The sequence below is a fragment of the Hippopotamus amphibius genome, chromosome 7 (genome assembly GCF_030028045.1).
Source record: "Hippopotamus amphibius kiboko isolate mHipAmp2 chromosome 7, mHipAmp2.hap2, whole genome shotgun sequence".
In the NCBI taxonomy this organism is placed as follows: Eukaryota; Metazoa; Chordata; class Mammalia; order Artiodactyla; family Hippopotamidae; genus Hippopotamus; species Hippopotamus amphibius.
The window spans coordinates 750,663-765,051 of record NC_080192.1 but is presented as its reverse complement, the minus strand read 5'-3'; the positions used below and the strand labels follow the sequence as shown (position 1 = coordinate 765,051).

At 69.7% G+C, this 14,389-nt stretch overlaps 2 protein-coding genes across 3 annotated transcripts; both read left to right on the top strand.

Moving 5' to 3' along the window:
- Nucleotides 1-2,258: 2,258 nt before the first annotated feature.
- Nucleotides 2,259-10,663, top strand: LOC130856791 (collagen alpha-1(I) chain-like). The gene is made up of 10 exons (XM_057741633.1): nucleotides 2,259-2,522; nucleotides 3,012-3,159; nucleotides 3,538-3,770; nucleotides 4,393-4,547; nucleotides 5,577-6,028; nucleotides 6,123-6,268; nucleotides 6,819-7,198; nucleotides 9,142-9,149; nucleotides 9,919-10,255; nucleotides 10,345-10,663. Exons 1-10 carry the CDS (start codon nucleotides 2,259-2,261, stop codon nucleotides 10,661-10,663), a joined length of 2,442 nt encoding a protein of 813 aa, XP_057597616.1.
- Nucleotides 10,589-13,504, top strand: PIM3 (Pim-3 proto-oncogene, serine/threonine kinase). 2 transcript variants are annotated; one of them, XM_057743456.1, is made up of 6 exons: nucleotides 10,589-10,812; nucleotides 10,900-11,009; nucleotides 11,099-11,149; nucleotides 11,229-11,598; nucleotides 12,125-12,301; nucleotides 12,382-13,504. In XM_057743456.1, the coding sequence occupies exons 1-6, from the start codon at nucleotides 10,728-10,730 to the stop codon at nucleotides 12,567-12,569; spliced, it is 981 nt and encodes a 326-aa protein (XP_057599439.1). In that variant the 5' UTR covers nucleotides 10,589-10,727; the 3' UTR covers nucleotides 12,570-13,504. The 2 variants fall into 2 exon arrangements, with proteins under 2 accessions (XP_057599439.1, XP_057599438.1); XM_057743455.1 differs by having other exon boundaries at nucleotides 10,600-11,009.
- Nucleotides 13,505-14,389: the final 885 nt, after the last annotated feature.

The following is a 14,389-nucleotide window of genomic DNA, read 5'->3' as shown; positions in this document are numbered from 1 at the left end:
CTGCTGGGTGCGCCGCGAGGCAGGATGGGTGGCAGGATGGTTTGGGTTGGGTGAGCGTCCCGGGGGCAGGTGCCGGTACTGGGCGCCGGCTGCCATGCTGGGGCCGGGCTCCTTAGTTCCATGGGCCGTCCTGCTGGGTGCCACGGTGGCCCAGACACACTAGCCCGGACACGAAGCCTCTGGGTGACAGTCACGACTGCCCGGGCGTCTGGACTGCTGGACTTTCCAGTGCAGGGGGCACTCAGGGCTACAGGTCACGAAGGAGATGACCGCTGGTCAGGGCGCAAGGGTCCACATGGGCCCTTCCAGGTCCTGACTCCGCACCCACGTGGACCCACCCCGGTCAGGACACAGGGGACCGCAGGCACTCTCCTGGCGCCCCTCCCCCACCCACAGGGCACGCGTCCCCGTCGCAGCCCTCCAGCCCCGCAGGCCGGTGCAGGGCGTTCTCCCAGGTGCCCTCCGACACGCGCTGCAGCTCAGGGAGTCGGAAGAGATGGAGGGGCACCCACGGTCCAGGGTGACCCGGATGGCTCCAGAGACCGGGGCGGGGGAAAGACGGTGGCCCCCATTGACCCCGGGGAGCAACGGGCACGGAGGGGGGTGAGGGGCTGGCGGAGCTGTGATCGGTCCTCCACCGGCCGAGACTGAGTAGTCACCCGCGGGCGGCCTGCCAGGCCGGCCACGGGGTCCGAGGAAGCCCCTTCCCGGAGGTGGGGCGCTGCAGAGCGCAGCTGGTGCGACCCACCCGCTGGAAGGGCCCTGAGGGGCTGGGGGAAGGCGGGGGGCGTCTCCCAATCCCACACCCACCGCCCGCTGTGAGGCCCCGCTGTGCACCCGGCCTAGCGAGGGCCGCAGGTGGGCAGGACAGCCCCGCTCGCGGGTGGGGATACCAAGTCTGGCGGGGAGGGAGAGGACAGCGTCTGGGCAGGCCAGGCCGGCATAGGTTAAGAGCCAGCCCCGTGGAACCGGTCTGACCAGGGGTGTGTGTGTGTGTGTGTGTGTGTGTGTGTGTGTGTACACACGTGTGTATGTGGCCTGGAACCCGGCCAGGAGGCAGGTGCAACAGAGGCCACAGCCTGCGTCACGGGTAGCACCTCGGGGCACCGGCCCAGCAGCTCAGCCTTGAAGGCTGTGCCACTGCGTGGGGGAAGGGCAGGCAGCGTCCACTCCTCTCCTCTCCTGTTCACCAGCCAGAGACACAGAGATGGGGACCTGGGGAGCAAACTGGACCTGGGGCCTGGCCTCCAGGTAGTGCCAAGACCCAGCTCTAGGGCCTGGCCCCAGCTCTGCCCACCGCCCCTCAGCCCAAGGGCAGTCTGGCCAGTGCCCTCCAGAGCCCTTGAGCTCACACCGAGGTCAGGGCCGGGCTCCGCGTGCTGGGGCCCCAGCGGCCAGGCCAGCTGATGCTGCCCTCACCCGGCCTCCCTGAGAGGCTCCGGGACCAGGCAGGCAGCCGGGTCACCTCTGCTGGGGTCGCCGGGGTCCTGGCAGGTGGGACTTCAGGAGGTCAGGCCCTCCACCGAGGCCCCCTGGCCACTGCCCAGCCCAGCCGCCTCCCTTGCCCCCACGGCAGGCTCCTTCGCGCCAGTACTGTTTCAGCAGGACTCTCGCCCTGGCCGGCGCTGTCTCTCTGTCCCGGCCACCCCTCCCCACCTCCTTGACCCCAAGTTCTTCCACAGGGAACGGCATGGGGCCGGCCGGCGACGATGCCCCGCCCCTCCTGCCCAGCCTCCGAGCCCTGGACTCAGCCCAATCCTGGCCTTAGGCTCCGGGCCACCCACCCAGCCCTGCCTCGCCCCCGGCCCCTGTCCTGGTGCCCCCCAGCCTTGGTTCTCCGAGCTGGACGGCACTTCCCAACCTCAGCTGGCGGTTGGGGCCTGGACAGCCATTCGCATCCTGGAACCCCGGTTTCCCCACACGTAAATGAGGACCGAGAAGAGGCCCGTGTGCCCTCAGAGCCTGCGTGGGCGGGTCCGGAGGTGCGAGCAGGCCCTGCGCCCCTGCCCGACCAGCCTCGGCTTTAGGAGGGATGCCAGTAACTGGGGTCCGGGAGCCGGACCGACAGCCCCAAGGCCCGAGCTGGTTCCTGCGTCTGCCCCCGAGGCCTGGTCCCTGCGGCTCGCGTGCTGTCACTTGCCCGGCCTGACCCGGCCCGGGACTCAGGGCGGCACAGGGACCAGAGCCGTTAACGCCTGGAGCTGAAGGGTGGCTGGCAGAGGGGCTCCGTGCCGCCTGCGGAGGGGAGGCAGGCGCAGATGGCGTGGGGCTTCGAGGGGCCGCCACCTGGCCGCGCGCACGGCCGCCTCCCCACCCCTCCCCTCCGCGGTCCAGCCGCTGCGGAGAGAGCCGGGGCCCAGCGGCTCGACTTCTCTCCAAGAGAGGGAAGGGCGCCACGGGAGGGCTTTGAGCGGGGGAGCGGTGTGCTCCGAAGCAGGCTCCGGAGCTGCCTCAGAGGGACTGCAGAGGCGGGGCCCGCGGCAGCCGAGTGCGCAGGATGGTTTCCAGGCTCGCGGCAGCGGGTGGGGGCCCTCGGCCTGCTGGTCCCCCTGCTGTCCGAGGGGCAGCCTCAGCCCTGGTCCCAGAGCAGCTGAGCCGCCCGCCGGGGGGGCGCCCAGGGCCGGGTGGAAACCCCCGCACACCGGCAGTCCGCGGCTCCGGCCAGGCCTCCCGTGGAGCCGCTTAGGACAGTCCCGATGGGGGGGGTGGAGACACGATGGTGGGTGAGGGGCAGAGGGCTAGAGTGGGGTGTTGCCTGGGTCCACATGGGGCCCGGGCTGGGAGGCAGGAGGGAGCCAGGCTGGCACAGGTTCAGGAAGGGCAAAGGTGGAGACCCCCCACCCCGCTCCCTGGCCTGGCTGGGGTGGAGGCACCTGCAGCCCCATCAAATCCCCCAGCAGCAGTGCTGGCAAGTGACCAAAGGCAGATGGTAAGACAGGCTCTTCCTGGAACCCCGGGTCCCCCCCTCCCCGGGTGGGGGAGGGCGCCTGACCCCGCACCCCTGTCCCAAGCCCAAGCAGACCCTGGGAAGCCGGGCCCCAAAAAGGAGGCAGCAGGCGCTGATGCGGGGTCCACTCCGGGCCCAGGGGGTGTCCTGCCAACAGAACAGCCCCACCGAGCCGCAGAGCCCCGGCGGGCAGGACACCAACGCTGCCCGAGGTCAGGGTCGGGGCGGGAGCCAGGCCTGCCCTGGGCAGCGGGAAGCAGGAGGGGCCGGCGGCCTGGGACGGGGAATTTTGGGGGGTTGGGAACCTGGCCAGAGAGTAAAAGTGCAGAATTCTTTCCATTCTTCCCATTGCTCGTGGTGACTCAGCATCTCTGCCCACTGGCTCCGGGGCCTGCGCCCGCCCGGCTGCAGGCGGCCCAGGAATGTGCCCACCACGAGGTCCTCCCGCCCCACCTCTCACCCCCAGGCGCGGCCCCGCCGGCTCAGCCTCCAGCCTGCACTGCCGTCTCCTGCCCTGTCACCCACCCTCGGGACTTGGCCTCCTTCCCACCTGCATCCCTAGCCTCGCCGCCTCCTCCAGGTGTGCGTAGGGAGTTGTGTGCCCGCTGCTCGGGAGAACACGGCCCTGGATCCTGAGGTGGGCTGCTCGTGCCAGGCCTACAGGGTCTGTGAGGCCCTGCCCCCAACCCTGGGCTTTGGGCTCCCATCGGGACAGCAGATTCCGAGTCCACAGCCCTTGGCCTCACCCTCGTGCAGCCCACTGGGCTCCTTCCCCCAGAGGCGGCGGGAAGGCCACTGGCCCCCGGCCGCGGCGCCTGACCAGGTTGGGTCGGGGGTGCTGCGCGGCAGGGGGAAGGCGGTACCAGCGGGGCGTGAGCAGTGGGGGCCCGCTGCGTGTCTGCACCCCACCCCCCCGTTTGCATGGCGAGCCGCTGCGTGCGCACACAGATGTGCTGTCAGCTGCGCCCTGAGCCTGGTGGACCGGCCCCTGGGGAGCTCCTCTGCCCCTGGGCCCTCCCAGCAGGGTCCCATCCTCCTCCTGTGGCAGTGAGGGTGGGACGTTCGGGGACGAGCTGAGCCGGAGTTGGGGGCGCCCCTCCACACAGGCCCTTGCCGCCTCTGCGCCCCACCCCCCCCCACTGTCACTCCCTGGGAATGGGGGAGTGGCCCTGAGGTTGGAAACCAGCCGGCCACTTTTGGACCAGACGCTCTGCCCAGGCCACCTCGGGGCCCTGGGTTCAGGATGGGACCCTGGGCAGAGGTGGGGACAGCCCCCGCTCCCGATGCGCCCAGTCCGTGTTGGAGCCTAAATTCAGGGGGCTGGCCCAGAGCCCCAGCAGCCCTGACCCCCTCCACCGCCCCAGGACCCCACGGTGAGCCAGGAAAGGCCTCCAGCCCGGGGGCAGGGTTCAGGGTCACCAGACTCCCCCCATCGTGCCCCACAGGTCTGGCCGGCCACCTCTGACTACGGACACTCCCCACTGGGCACGGCTCTGCCCCTGCTGCATCCTGGCTCCGAATGCCGGGGGCCTTTCTGCGCCCTGCGCAGGCTGGCACTGGGGTGGTTCCCGGGAGCCAGACCTGGTCCCTCCAGCAAAAGGTGCAGGGAGGAGAGTCTGCAAGGCCACCCAGGCCTCCTGGGGCTGCTCTGGCAGAAGTGCCCCTTCCCTGGCTCCACATTCAGGCTGTGGCCGCTGCCCGCAGGCCCAGGGCCGCTCCCAGCAGGCAGGGAAGCAGAGGGTCGGTTGAGGCTTGGGTCCAGGGAGCCTCGTGCACCAAGGCGTGCCTGCAGGGTGCTGAGCACCAAGAAGACAGCCCTTGTCAGTGCAGTTCTTGCTCTTGCTCCGTCAGCAGAAGTTGGGCCGCACGGTATCTTCCTTGAAACCAGTGACCCCCCCCCCCCAGTGCCCAGGTGTGGGCGCTCTCCCCTAGCTATTTCTGAACCATTAAAGGAGGAGCCCCACAGGGGCTGGGGAGCCCAAGCTTTTGGGCTCTGAGCTGTGTACGTACTGCCCGGGGCTGGCAGGGAGGGGCCAGATCAAGCCTGACCTGAAACCATCATCCATCCTGCTCTGCTTCTTTCCAAGCCTGATCTGTTCTGGGGAGGGGTTCATGCCCTGGTGGGGACGCGCTCCATCTTCCTGGCCAGGCCAGTGGCCACCCATGGGCTCATCCTTCCCCTGAGGCCCCCACATCCCTCCCCCGGCAGCCCCATAGGACACTGTTCTCTCTCTCTGTGACGCGGTGTGAAAGCAGGGCCCTCCCGAGAGCTGAGCTGGGGGAACACGCACGTGCTGAGCATGGGCAGATATGCAGCCAGGGCTCACGACATGTGTGTCTCCAAGGCTGTCTTTGCATCCCGATCCCACATGTTATGTGACCGGGGCCTCCCAGATCCGCGCTCTGGAGACCCTGGGTCCATTTGTAGGGGGCAGTTTCAGTTTCTCTGTGGTCTGAGAGTGGCCCAGGCTGGCCCTGGGACTGAATGGAACTCTCCCAAGACAAGGTCATCCTTGCCGCAGGCCCTGGGCCCCAAGGTCTTGACCCACTGTGGCGCCCACGTGCCCCCACACCCTCCCCATTCTGGTTTGGCCTGGGAGACTCAGCTGCACTGGGCCTCCTCTTCCAGGAAGCCCACACATGAGACCCTCAGCCTGCTGGCCCCTGGAGCCAGTACCTGGGAGCCACCTGCAACTCAGAGGCAGACACAGGCAGGACGGCCCAGCTCCTTGGGCGGGACCCCCTCCGAGGCCCCTTCTGCATCTCACCCTGGTCTCCAAGTAGGGGCCGGAGCCGCCTGGGCGCCACCCACAGAGGCAGTGACGCTCCCTGGCCCGCATCCCAGAGGCTGCACCTGCTCCTGGGGTCGGGGCACAGGGCGCCCGCAGAGCACAGCCTGCTGCCCCAGCCCCCGCGGCCTGGGCCTCTGGGGTGAGCAGGTCCCATCCCGGCTGGGCTCCTCGACCCTGGGGTCTCAGCACAGAGAAGGTGAAGCTGCCGGAGTCTGCCGGGCCCTGCCGCGGCACCCCCACCCCAGGGAGCCCCCCAGCTTTGAAACGTGGGGCCTGTGCCGCGACAACAGTGAGGGCCGCCTCCGTCGCTGTGGCAGGTGCCCGCTGTGCCCGAGAAGCACGTCACAGACGCCTGGCCGGATCCCCCTCCTGGTCCTGCACAGGGGCGGTCAGAGGCCCCACCGATGCGGACGCCCAGGTGCGGGGAGGGGAGAGGCGAGGCCCCAGCAAAGTGGCCGGGGAGCCGGTCCAGTGCCAAGGCTGTGCCCACTGCCCGGGGGGCCTGGCCCCAGTGCTGGCCAGAGGCCAGGTGGGGAGAGGACCCCTGCAGCCCAGGCAGGTCCTTCTGGGTTGTCACGGCTCCCACGAGCACCGCCCCCAAGGCTGGTGATAGGGGCTCCAGTCCAGCTGCGTGTGGGGTCAGGTCCACCGGTACCCCGGCTTTCCCCCGGGTGAGGCCTAGGTTCTCCCTCGTTGGCTTTTCAGGGTCCCCTTGGCCAGAGTCCAGGTGACCGTGGCCAGGCCGTGGGTGGCTCGAGAGGTGAACGCTCTACGGTGCCGGCAGGGGCGGTGCCCAGAGGAAACGGCAGCTCTTGAATGTGGGCCAGCCTTGGCCTCGGGGCAGGCCAGGCTAGGGGCTCCCAGGCAGGGTGACCAGTCCCCAGAGGCCACGACCCACCGCGGCCCCACTGGGCCCTGCCCCAGGTGCCTTGCAGAACACTGCAAAACCCTGGCTGGGCCCTGCTGCCTCCCCGCCCCGGCGGGTGAGAGGCCAGCATGGAGGCGCGAGGAGGCCAGGGGGAAGGCTCCTCCCACCCCGCCCGGGCTGTGGCCCCACGCGGGGGCCCCGTGCCACGCAGCACGTGGGCGGGCTGGTCACAGAGCTCCCAGAGCCCAGCTGGGGCCGGGGTGGGGGTGGTGCCGGGGTGAAGCTGGGCCGGGGTTCCTGCGGTACGAGTGGAGGCTGGCGGGGCTCCCGGGCTCAGCTGACCCTGACGGCCCAGGGCGGCCCTGGGGCATCGGAGGCAGGACGGGGACGGGCTGAGGGCGGCACTGGGGAGCCCTGGGGCCGAGGGAGCACAGAGGCGGCCACGGAGCAGGGAGGGGGCGTCCCCCAGGCACAGCCTGGGCTGAGGGGCGTGGGGATGTCAGGGGCAGCTGGAGAGGGGCCAGCCGAGGAGACCTTGGTTGTTGCCATGGGGACGGAGGGGGACAAGGGGGCTGAGGGCCCAGACCTGGGGTAAGTGCCCGCCCCCGTGCTCCCTGCGGTGACACCCGGTTCTGTGGGCGTGTTCGTAAGTGTGAAATGGTCTGTGTGTGTGTGTGTGTGTGTGTGTGTGTGTGTGTGTGAGGGTGGCCATGTGTGGATGGGAGGCAGAGGGTGGTGGCTGAGGCTATCTGCCCTCCAGCCTCCTCTTCCTCCCTAATCTGGGGAGGACAGCCTGGCTCCAGTCACCATGGCAACCGCTGCCCCTCCTGCCAGCAGGACAGGGTGACCTTGCGGGGCTGCCTGTGCTGTTTCCAGGGTGGGGGCGGGGGTGCAGCCCCCCCAGGAGGATCCAAGCTGCTCCCCTCACTCAGGAAACACCTGCCTTGAGAGGCCACTGGGAACTTAAAGAGGCACCTGGCCCCTCTGCGAGGCTGCCCTCTCAGCAGAGGGCCCCATGGATGGAGGTGCGCACAACAGGCCCGCCTGAGCCTCCCATGCCAAGAGGTGGTGGGAGGCCGAGGGGCCGGGCCTGGCCTCTTTGGTCAGTGGGGCGGGCTGGTGCCTCAACCCCAGGCCCTCCTCCTGGGGGCCTCTCAGGAGGCCCTAGCCTGCTGCCCATGAAGTTGCTGACCTGGGCCAGGCCTGCCTGTGGGGCCCAGAGCTATTTTTAAGGCCCACTGGATAGGCCTTCCAGGAACCAGGAGAAAACAAGCAGGGCTTGACATCCTGCACTGCTGGGGATGTGGCTGGAAGTGGGGTGTGGATCAGACCTGCAGGGAAGGGGTGGCCTGGGGTTACTGACCAAGGGCCGTGCCTGGGGCAGAAGGGCGAGAGGCCCTTGTGGCTCAGATTTGGCTTTGCCTCCCTTTACAAGGAGGGCAGGGGCTCTGCACGCATGAGACTCCCTCAGTCTCAGTGTGCCACACTGAGAAATGGGGTGGGTCATGCCTGCCTGCAGGGTAGGAACAGGGGGACATGGGCAGCACCTCGCCTGAGTCCTGCCCACTGGTCAGGGTCATCTTGGGCACTGAAGACCCCCCGTGCCTGAGGAAACGTGGGCCCTGGGTGGCCACACAGGCAGGGATGCCAGCCCCTGCCCAGACTATTCTTTGGGCCAGATAGGGCCTGAAAGAGGCCCCCCTACGGGACAGCCCCTGGTAGGGAGGGGGTCCGGGTCCATTCTGACCCTCAAGGACTCACCGTCTGTAGGGGACATGCACACACGCACAGACAGCACGTCTACAACACACGAGAGTCTGGAGGAGATGAAGGCTCTGAGTAAACCTCCATCTCAGGGAAGAGGCTGCCTCCTGCTCTGTCCTGCACTCCCAGACCCTGTAGGGGACCCCGCCCCACTCCCAGTGTCCCCAGGGGCTTCCACAGGTGGTACAGCCCACCTTCGGGGCTGGGGGAGGAGGGACACACACCGCTCCTTTCCGGAGGAGAGAGAATCCTGCTCTGAGTTTGGGGAGACCCAGGGTCTTCAGATCAAGACTCCGGAGCGGGTAGGGTGCAGGGGGTGGCCCTCACCCTCAGGATGCTGGCACCCTAAGGCTGACTCCCCAGGCCAGGGACCAGCTGGGCACATGGGCCAGGACACCTGAGGAGGAGGCGGACTGGCCTGGAGGTTCACATGAAGGGCTGGAGGCCCACAGGGGAGGTCACAGGGAACCTTGGCCCCTGTCCACGGAGTTGGAACTGTCCTCAGAGCCACATCTTGACACTAAGACGCAGGACGCTCCCCAGCCCAGGACAGGCTGTGTGTCCAGGAGCCCACGGCAGCCTGACCCAAGGAGAAGGCTCTGAGGACCAGCCACTCGTCCTCCGGAAAAACCCACGAGAAGACAAGAATCCCTGGATCCCACTGCAGGGGCCGGCCCCCTGCCTTGGATCTGACCCCATGAGGAGCCCTGTACTGGCCTGGGGACCGTGGTAAACTGGCCGGCCCTGACTCAGCTGTCCTGGGTCCACAGCGCAGGAGGTCGGTGGACAGAGCTCCAGGAAGATAAGAGCCCGAGAGCTGTGCCCGTGGGGGGCCCACTCTCTGCCCTGGGACAGGGCCAGTGGCAGCTAAGCTGTGTGACTTGGAGCAGGCTGGTATGCTGAGGGAGCCAGCAGGCTGGCCGGGGCCCCTGAGGCAGGTCAGTGCACGTGCTTGGGGGTCACACCTGAAGGCAACCTCTGATGCGCCCTGGGATGTGGCTGCCATGATTACATCCCAGCCTGGCTCCCAGAAGGACCAGTACCTCGACTTCTTGCCTCCCCCAATCCTAACCCTCTCTGGGATGGCTGTGGGAAGCAGTGGACGTCCTGAGCTCAGCCGCCGGGGCTGGCAGACGGCTGCTCACACCAGAGCTGCTCAGGCTGGTGACCTTGGGCTGCGGTCGGCAACCCGTGGGGGTGGATGAGTCTGCGCTGTACAGAAACCAGAGGACAGGCTCAGGTCCAGACCAGGGCCACGAAGACCTGGGCTGGCTCCGGCCCTGACAGAGGCGGTCAAGGTGGCCTCCCTGGCAGAGACAGACAGCAGCTGGGCCTGGAGGGCAGCCAGGCGGGTGCAGAGTAGTGGAGGGCACTCCAGGCAGGGGGACAGCAGGGCAAAGGTTCCTGGGAGGGAGGCGTGGTCAGGAAAGGACCTCGGGCTGCGGGCTGGAGGTCAAGCCCGAGTAAGAGCGGTGGCCCGGGGTGGGCAGGGTGGAGCCTCAGCCCACGCGGGCGGCTGCGAGTCCGGAGGCCCTGCCACCGAGCAGGGCACCCCGGGGGCGGCGGTGCTGGCCGCTCCGGGCCACTGGCGCGCCGCGCTGCGCGGACTGCGGGGAGCACGAGCACAGTCCGGAGCATCGGGGGCGCCTCCCGGACCCCGCCGATCCTCGGGTGCCTGCCGCCACGCTCCCCGTCCAGCCGCCTGCGCCGGGCCGGTGACGCCGGTGACCTTCCCGGCTTGGCCCCGCCCGCCCCGCCCCGCCCACGCGCCGCCATTGGCCGGGCCCCGCGCTCTTTGCGAACGCCGGCTCCCATTGGCTCCCGCGGCCCCGCCCCGCTGCCCAGGCCGCCGGCCGCGCAGGAGCTGCGCATGCGCGGGCGCCTGTGTGTGTGCGCGCGGGGGAGGGGGGACGCGCCACGCCGCGCCGTACGCCTCCGCGCCCTCCCGCCAGCTAGTCCCGGGCGCCTCGCAGCGCCCCCCGCCCGCCCGCCACCGCCCACTCCGGAAGGCGCGCCGGCCTCGTCCCGCCGTCGTCCCGGCAGCGCGCGCGGGTCCAGGGGCGACCCCCGCCTCGCGGCCCCGGCGGAAGGGGGCGGGGCCCCGGCTCGACCCGCCCCCGCGGAGGGATACGCGCGGCCGCGGCCCAAAACCCCGGGGCGAGGCGGCCGGGCGTGTGCGCGGCTCGGCGGCTGCGTGCGATCGCGGTCGCGTCGGGGCTCCGCGCGGCCCGGGGAGGCCGCCCTCCCGCGTCCGCCGCCGCGCGGGGAGCCGGGCCGGGCCGGGCCGGGTGAGAGGCGGCGCGGGGGCCGGGGCCGGGGGCCGGGGGCCGGGGGCCCGCGCCCGGCCGCCCCCGCGATGCTGCTCTCCAAGTTCGGCTCCCTGGCGCACCTGTGCGGGCCGGGCGGCGCGGACCACCTCCCGGGGAAGATCCTGCAGCCAGGTATGCGGGGCCGCGGGCCCGGGGGCGCGGCGGGACGGGGGGCCGCGGGGCCCGGCCGCCCCAACCCGGCTCGTGCGCCCTCCACAGCCAAGGCGGACAGGGAGAGCTTCGAGAAGGTGTACCAGGTGGGCGCCGTACTGGGCAGCGGCGGCTTCGGCACGGTCTACGCGGGCAGCCGCATCGCCGACGGGCTCCCGGTAAGTCCGGCCGCCGCGCGCCCGGGACGCTCGGCCCGCGCGCGTCGCTGGGTGCGCGCAGGCCTGACCCCCGTCCCCTCCCCCCCCAGGTGGCCGTGAAGCACGTGGTGAAGGAGCGGGTGACCGAGTGGGGCAGCATCGTGAGTGCGGGCGGGCGGCGCCGGGCGGGGCGGGGGGCGCGGGCGCCGGGCGGAGCGCGCTGACCGCCGTGTCCCCTAGGCCGGCGCGGCGGTGCCCCTGGAGGTGGTGCTGCTACGCAAGGTGGGCGCGGCCGGCGGCGCGCGCGGGGTCATCCGCCTGTTGGACTGGTTCGAGCGGCCCGACGGCTTCCTGCTGGTGCTGGAGCGGCCCGAGCCGGCGCAGGACCTCTTCGACTTCATCACCGAGCGCGGGGCGCTGGACGAGGCTCTGGCGCGCCGCTTCTTCGCGCAGGTGCTGGCCGCCGTGCGCCACTGCCACGGCTGCGGGGTCGTGCACCGCGACATCAAGGACGAGAACCTGCTGGTGGATCTGCGCTCGGGCGAGCTCAAGCTCATCGATTTCGGCTCGGGCGCGCTGCTCCGCGACACGGTCTACACCGACTTCGACGGTAGGCGCCCTTCCCGCGGGGCGGGTCGAGGGGCTGGCGACCGTTGGGGCCGCGCGCCGGGCCAGAGCAGGGCCTCGGGCCGGTGGGGCCGGTGGCTGGGGGCGCGGGGCGGGCTCCACCCTCCGCTCGGCCGGGCCCCGACCGGGCGGCTCCGCGGGCGGCCTCTGCGCGCGGGCGCCGCGCGGAAACCCCCGCATTGCGGAGCCGGGGCCGCCGGGGCTCCCCGCCCCGCCCTCGCCGCGTATCCTCAGCTCACATCTGTTTGTTGTGAAACCGGAGCCCGCGCTCATGGGACCCGCCTCCCGCGGCGGGGGGCGGGGGGGACGGGGCGGCCGGCGCCGGGGAGGCCCCGCCTGCCCGGGTTTTTCCAGGGTGAGGATTTTTCCAGGATGAGGACGCGCAGGGTAGTCCGCGGCTCCGCCCCAGGGAGCATCAGCGGGGAGCGAGGGCTCTGGCTGCTGTGCTCCGCCGGCCTCGTGGGGAGGCGCCCCGCGGGTGGGGGAGCTAAGCCCCGCGTGTCCCCCAGGCACCCGCGTGTACAGCCCCCCGGAGTGGATCCGCTACCACCGCTACCACGGGCGCTCGGCCACCGTGTGGTCCCTGGGCGTGCTGCTCTACGACATGGTGTGCGGGGACATTCCGTTCGAGCAGGACGAGGAGATTCTCCGGGGCCGCCTCTTCTTCCGCAGGAGGGTCTCCCCAGGTGTGTGGAGGGGCTGGGCCTGCCGCGGGGGGCGCGGGGGCGCGGAGCCGGCCTTGTCCTGATCCTCTCGTCCCCCCCAGAGTGCCAGCAGCTCATTCAGTGGTGTCTGTCTCTGCGGCCCTCCGAGAGGCCCTCCCTGGACCAGATCTCTGCACACCCCTGGATGCTGGGGGCTGAGGGGGGCACCCCAGAGAGCTGCGACCTGCGGCTCTGTGCCCTGGACACGGACGATGGGGCCAGCACCACCTCCAGCAGCGAGAGCTTGTGAGCAGGGCGTGCCTCTGGCCGTGGGAGCCAGAGGGACCCCTGCCCCAGCCGGGCCCTGAGGTGGACCAGCTCTGCCCGGCTGTCTGCTCCTTGTGAGAGCAGTGAACTCTGACCCCTGGTGACCTTTGCCTTTGGCACCGGCCCGTTTCCTTTGCTTTGAGTGCCTTTTCGAACGCTGCTCTCACGGGACTTGGTTTTCTCAAGCTCTGTCTGTCCAAAGACACTCTGGCCCAAGCCAGGTCCCGCCTGCCCACCGCCACCGGCGCTTGACCCGAGGCCATCCCTCCGCTGTGCTGGCCGGAGGCGGCCGCGCGTCTGACGCGTGGGAGCAGGAGCGCGCCGTGTCCTGGGGCTGCATCTCACCCGGGCACGGGACTCCTCGCGCCCCCCACTCTCGTGTCTCGGTGTTCGTCTGGGCACGTCTGCACAAGCAATGCAACGTTCAGGCCTTGCTGCCTGCCCGCCCGATGCGTGTGCGTGTGCAAACGTCTTATTTATGGTGTGACCCCGAGGAGGGCTATTTATTGTTTAATTTATTTGTCAAGGTTCCTCCCTCCCAGCAGCCCTGCCTCCTCCAGGTCTGTGGGCGGGGGTTGGCTGTGCATGTGGACCCCAGGTCCCAGTCCTACCTGTGTCTGTCGGAAGGTGGGCTTGTACAGGGGCTAATTTAAGGGGAGTGGGTGACCCCGCCACCTTGCGGCTCGGCGCCCCCGGGGGGCGGGTTTTAAATTATTGACCTTGTACAGTTCGCTTGTTGGCTCTGGAGGCTGGGGGGTGGGGGGACAGAGTCTCAAGCCTTTAATTTATTGCAGCAGCTGTGTTTCTGTGATCCCGGTGTGTGTAGGCGCTGCAGATAGAGGTTTCTTTCAGTTCAAAAGTGAGATGTCTGGAAATCATATTTTTTTATACAGGTATTTCAATTAAATGGTTTTGTATGAAACATGTCCTGTGTTTATTGGGCCGGGGGGGGTCTGGTCCCTGCGTAGCGTTGTCTGCATTTCCAGTGGGGAGATGGCAGTGCGAGAGGCTCAGGCTTTTTCCCTCCCAACTTCTGGCCTCTTTGCTGCCCCTTCTCTGCCTTCGCTGTCCCCAGGGGAGTGGGCAACACACAGTGCCCTCAGGGGCCCTGGGAGAGGGGCAGGGAGCCAGGCCCTGGGGGCGCTGCCCCGAGTCTGGAACCGTGGCTGGCAGTGGTCTCAAGAGGCTGGAAGGGGTTCTGAAAGTTGAGAAGAAGTTTGCCAGGAGAAGGGGGTAGCAGATGCTCCAGGTGCAGAGAGCAGAGGAGGTGTGGTCGGGCCTGGCCTGACAGGTGCGGGCTGAGGTGGTGGGTAGGAGCCACGGCCGAGTCCGGGTGTGAGCACGTGGGCCAGGCTGCTGTGTGAAGGGCAGGCCGCCGGGGGCCTGGCCCGGCCCCACCCCGCCCCCACGGGAGCCTTCTGCTTGGCGGCGTCTCCTGGTGGGCCAGCCACACGTCCCAGAGCCCCCGGAGGCCTGTCCCTGGGTCCCACAGCCCCGGTGCCTGGCTCACACGCCTGCTGGTGGGCTCCGGGAACACAGTTGGATGAAGGAGCGTCCTGGGGCCACAGGTTAGAGCAGGGGCAGGAGGCTTTGGGAAGTGAAGCTGGAGGAGGTGAGGTGGGCCTTTCCTCTGGTGGACAGGTGAGGGGTTGGGGTGGAGGCCCCTGGCTCGGCCATTCGGGGAGTCAGTGGGGGTTGGAGGCCTGCCTGGGGGCTGGCACCCCTCCCGAGGAGCCGTTGCTGAGGCCCAGGTCCCCTCAGGCGGTGGGAGGCACCATGGAGCGCTGTCCACAGCCCTGGCCG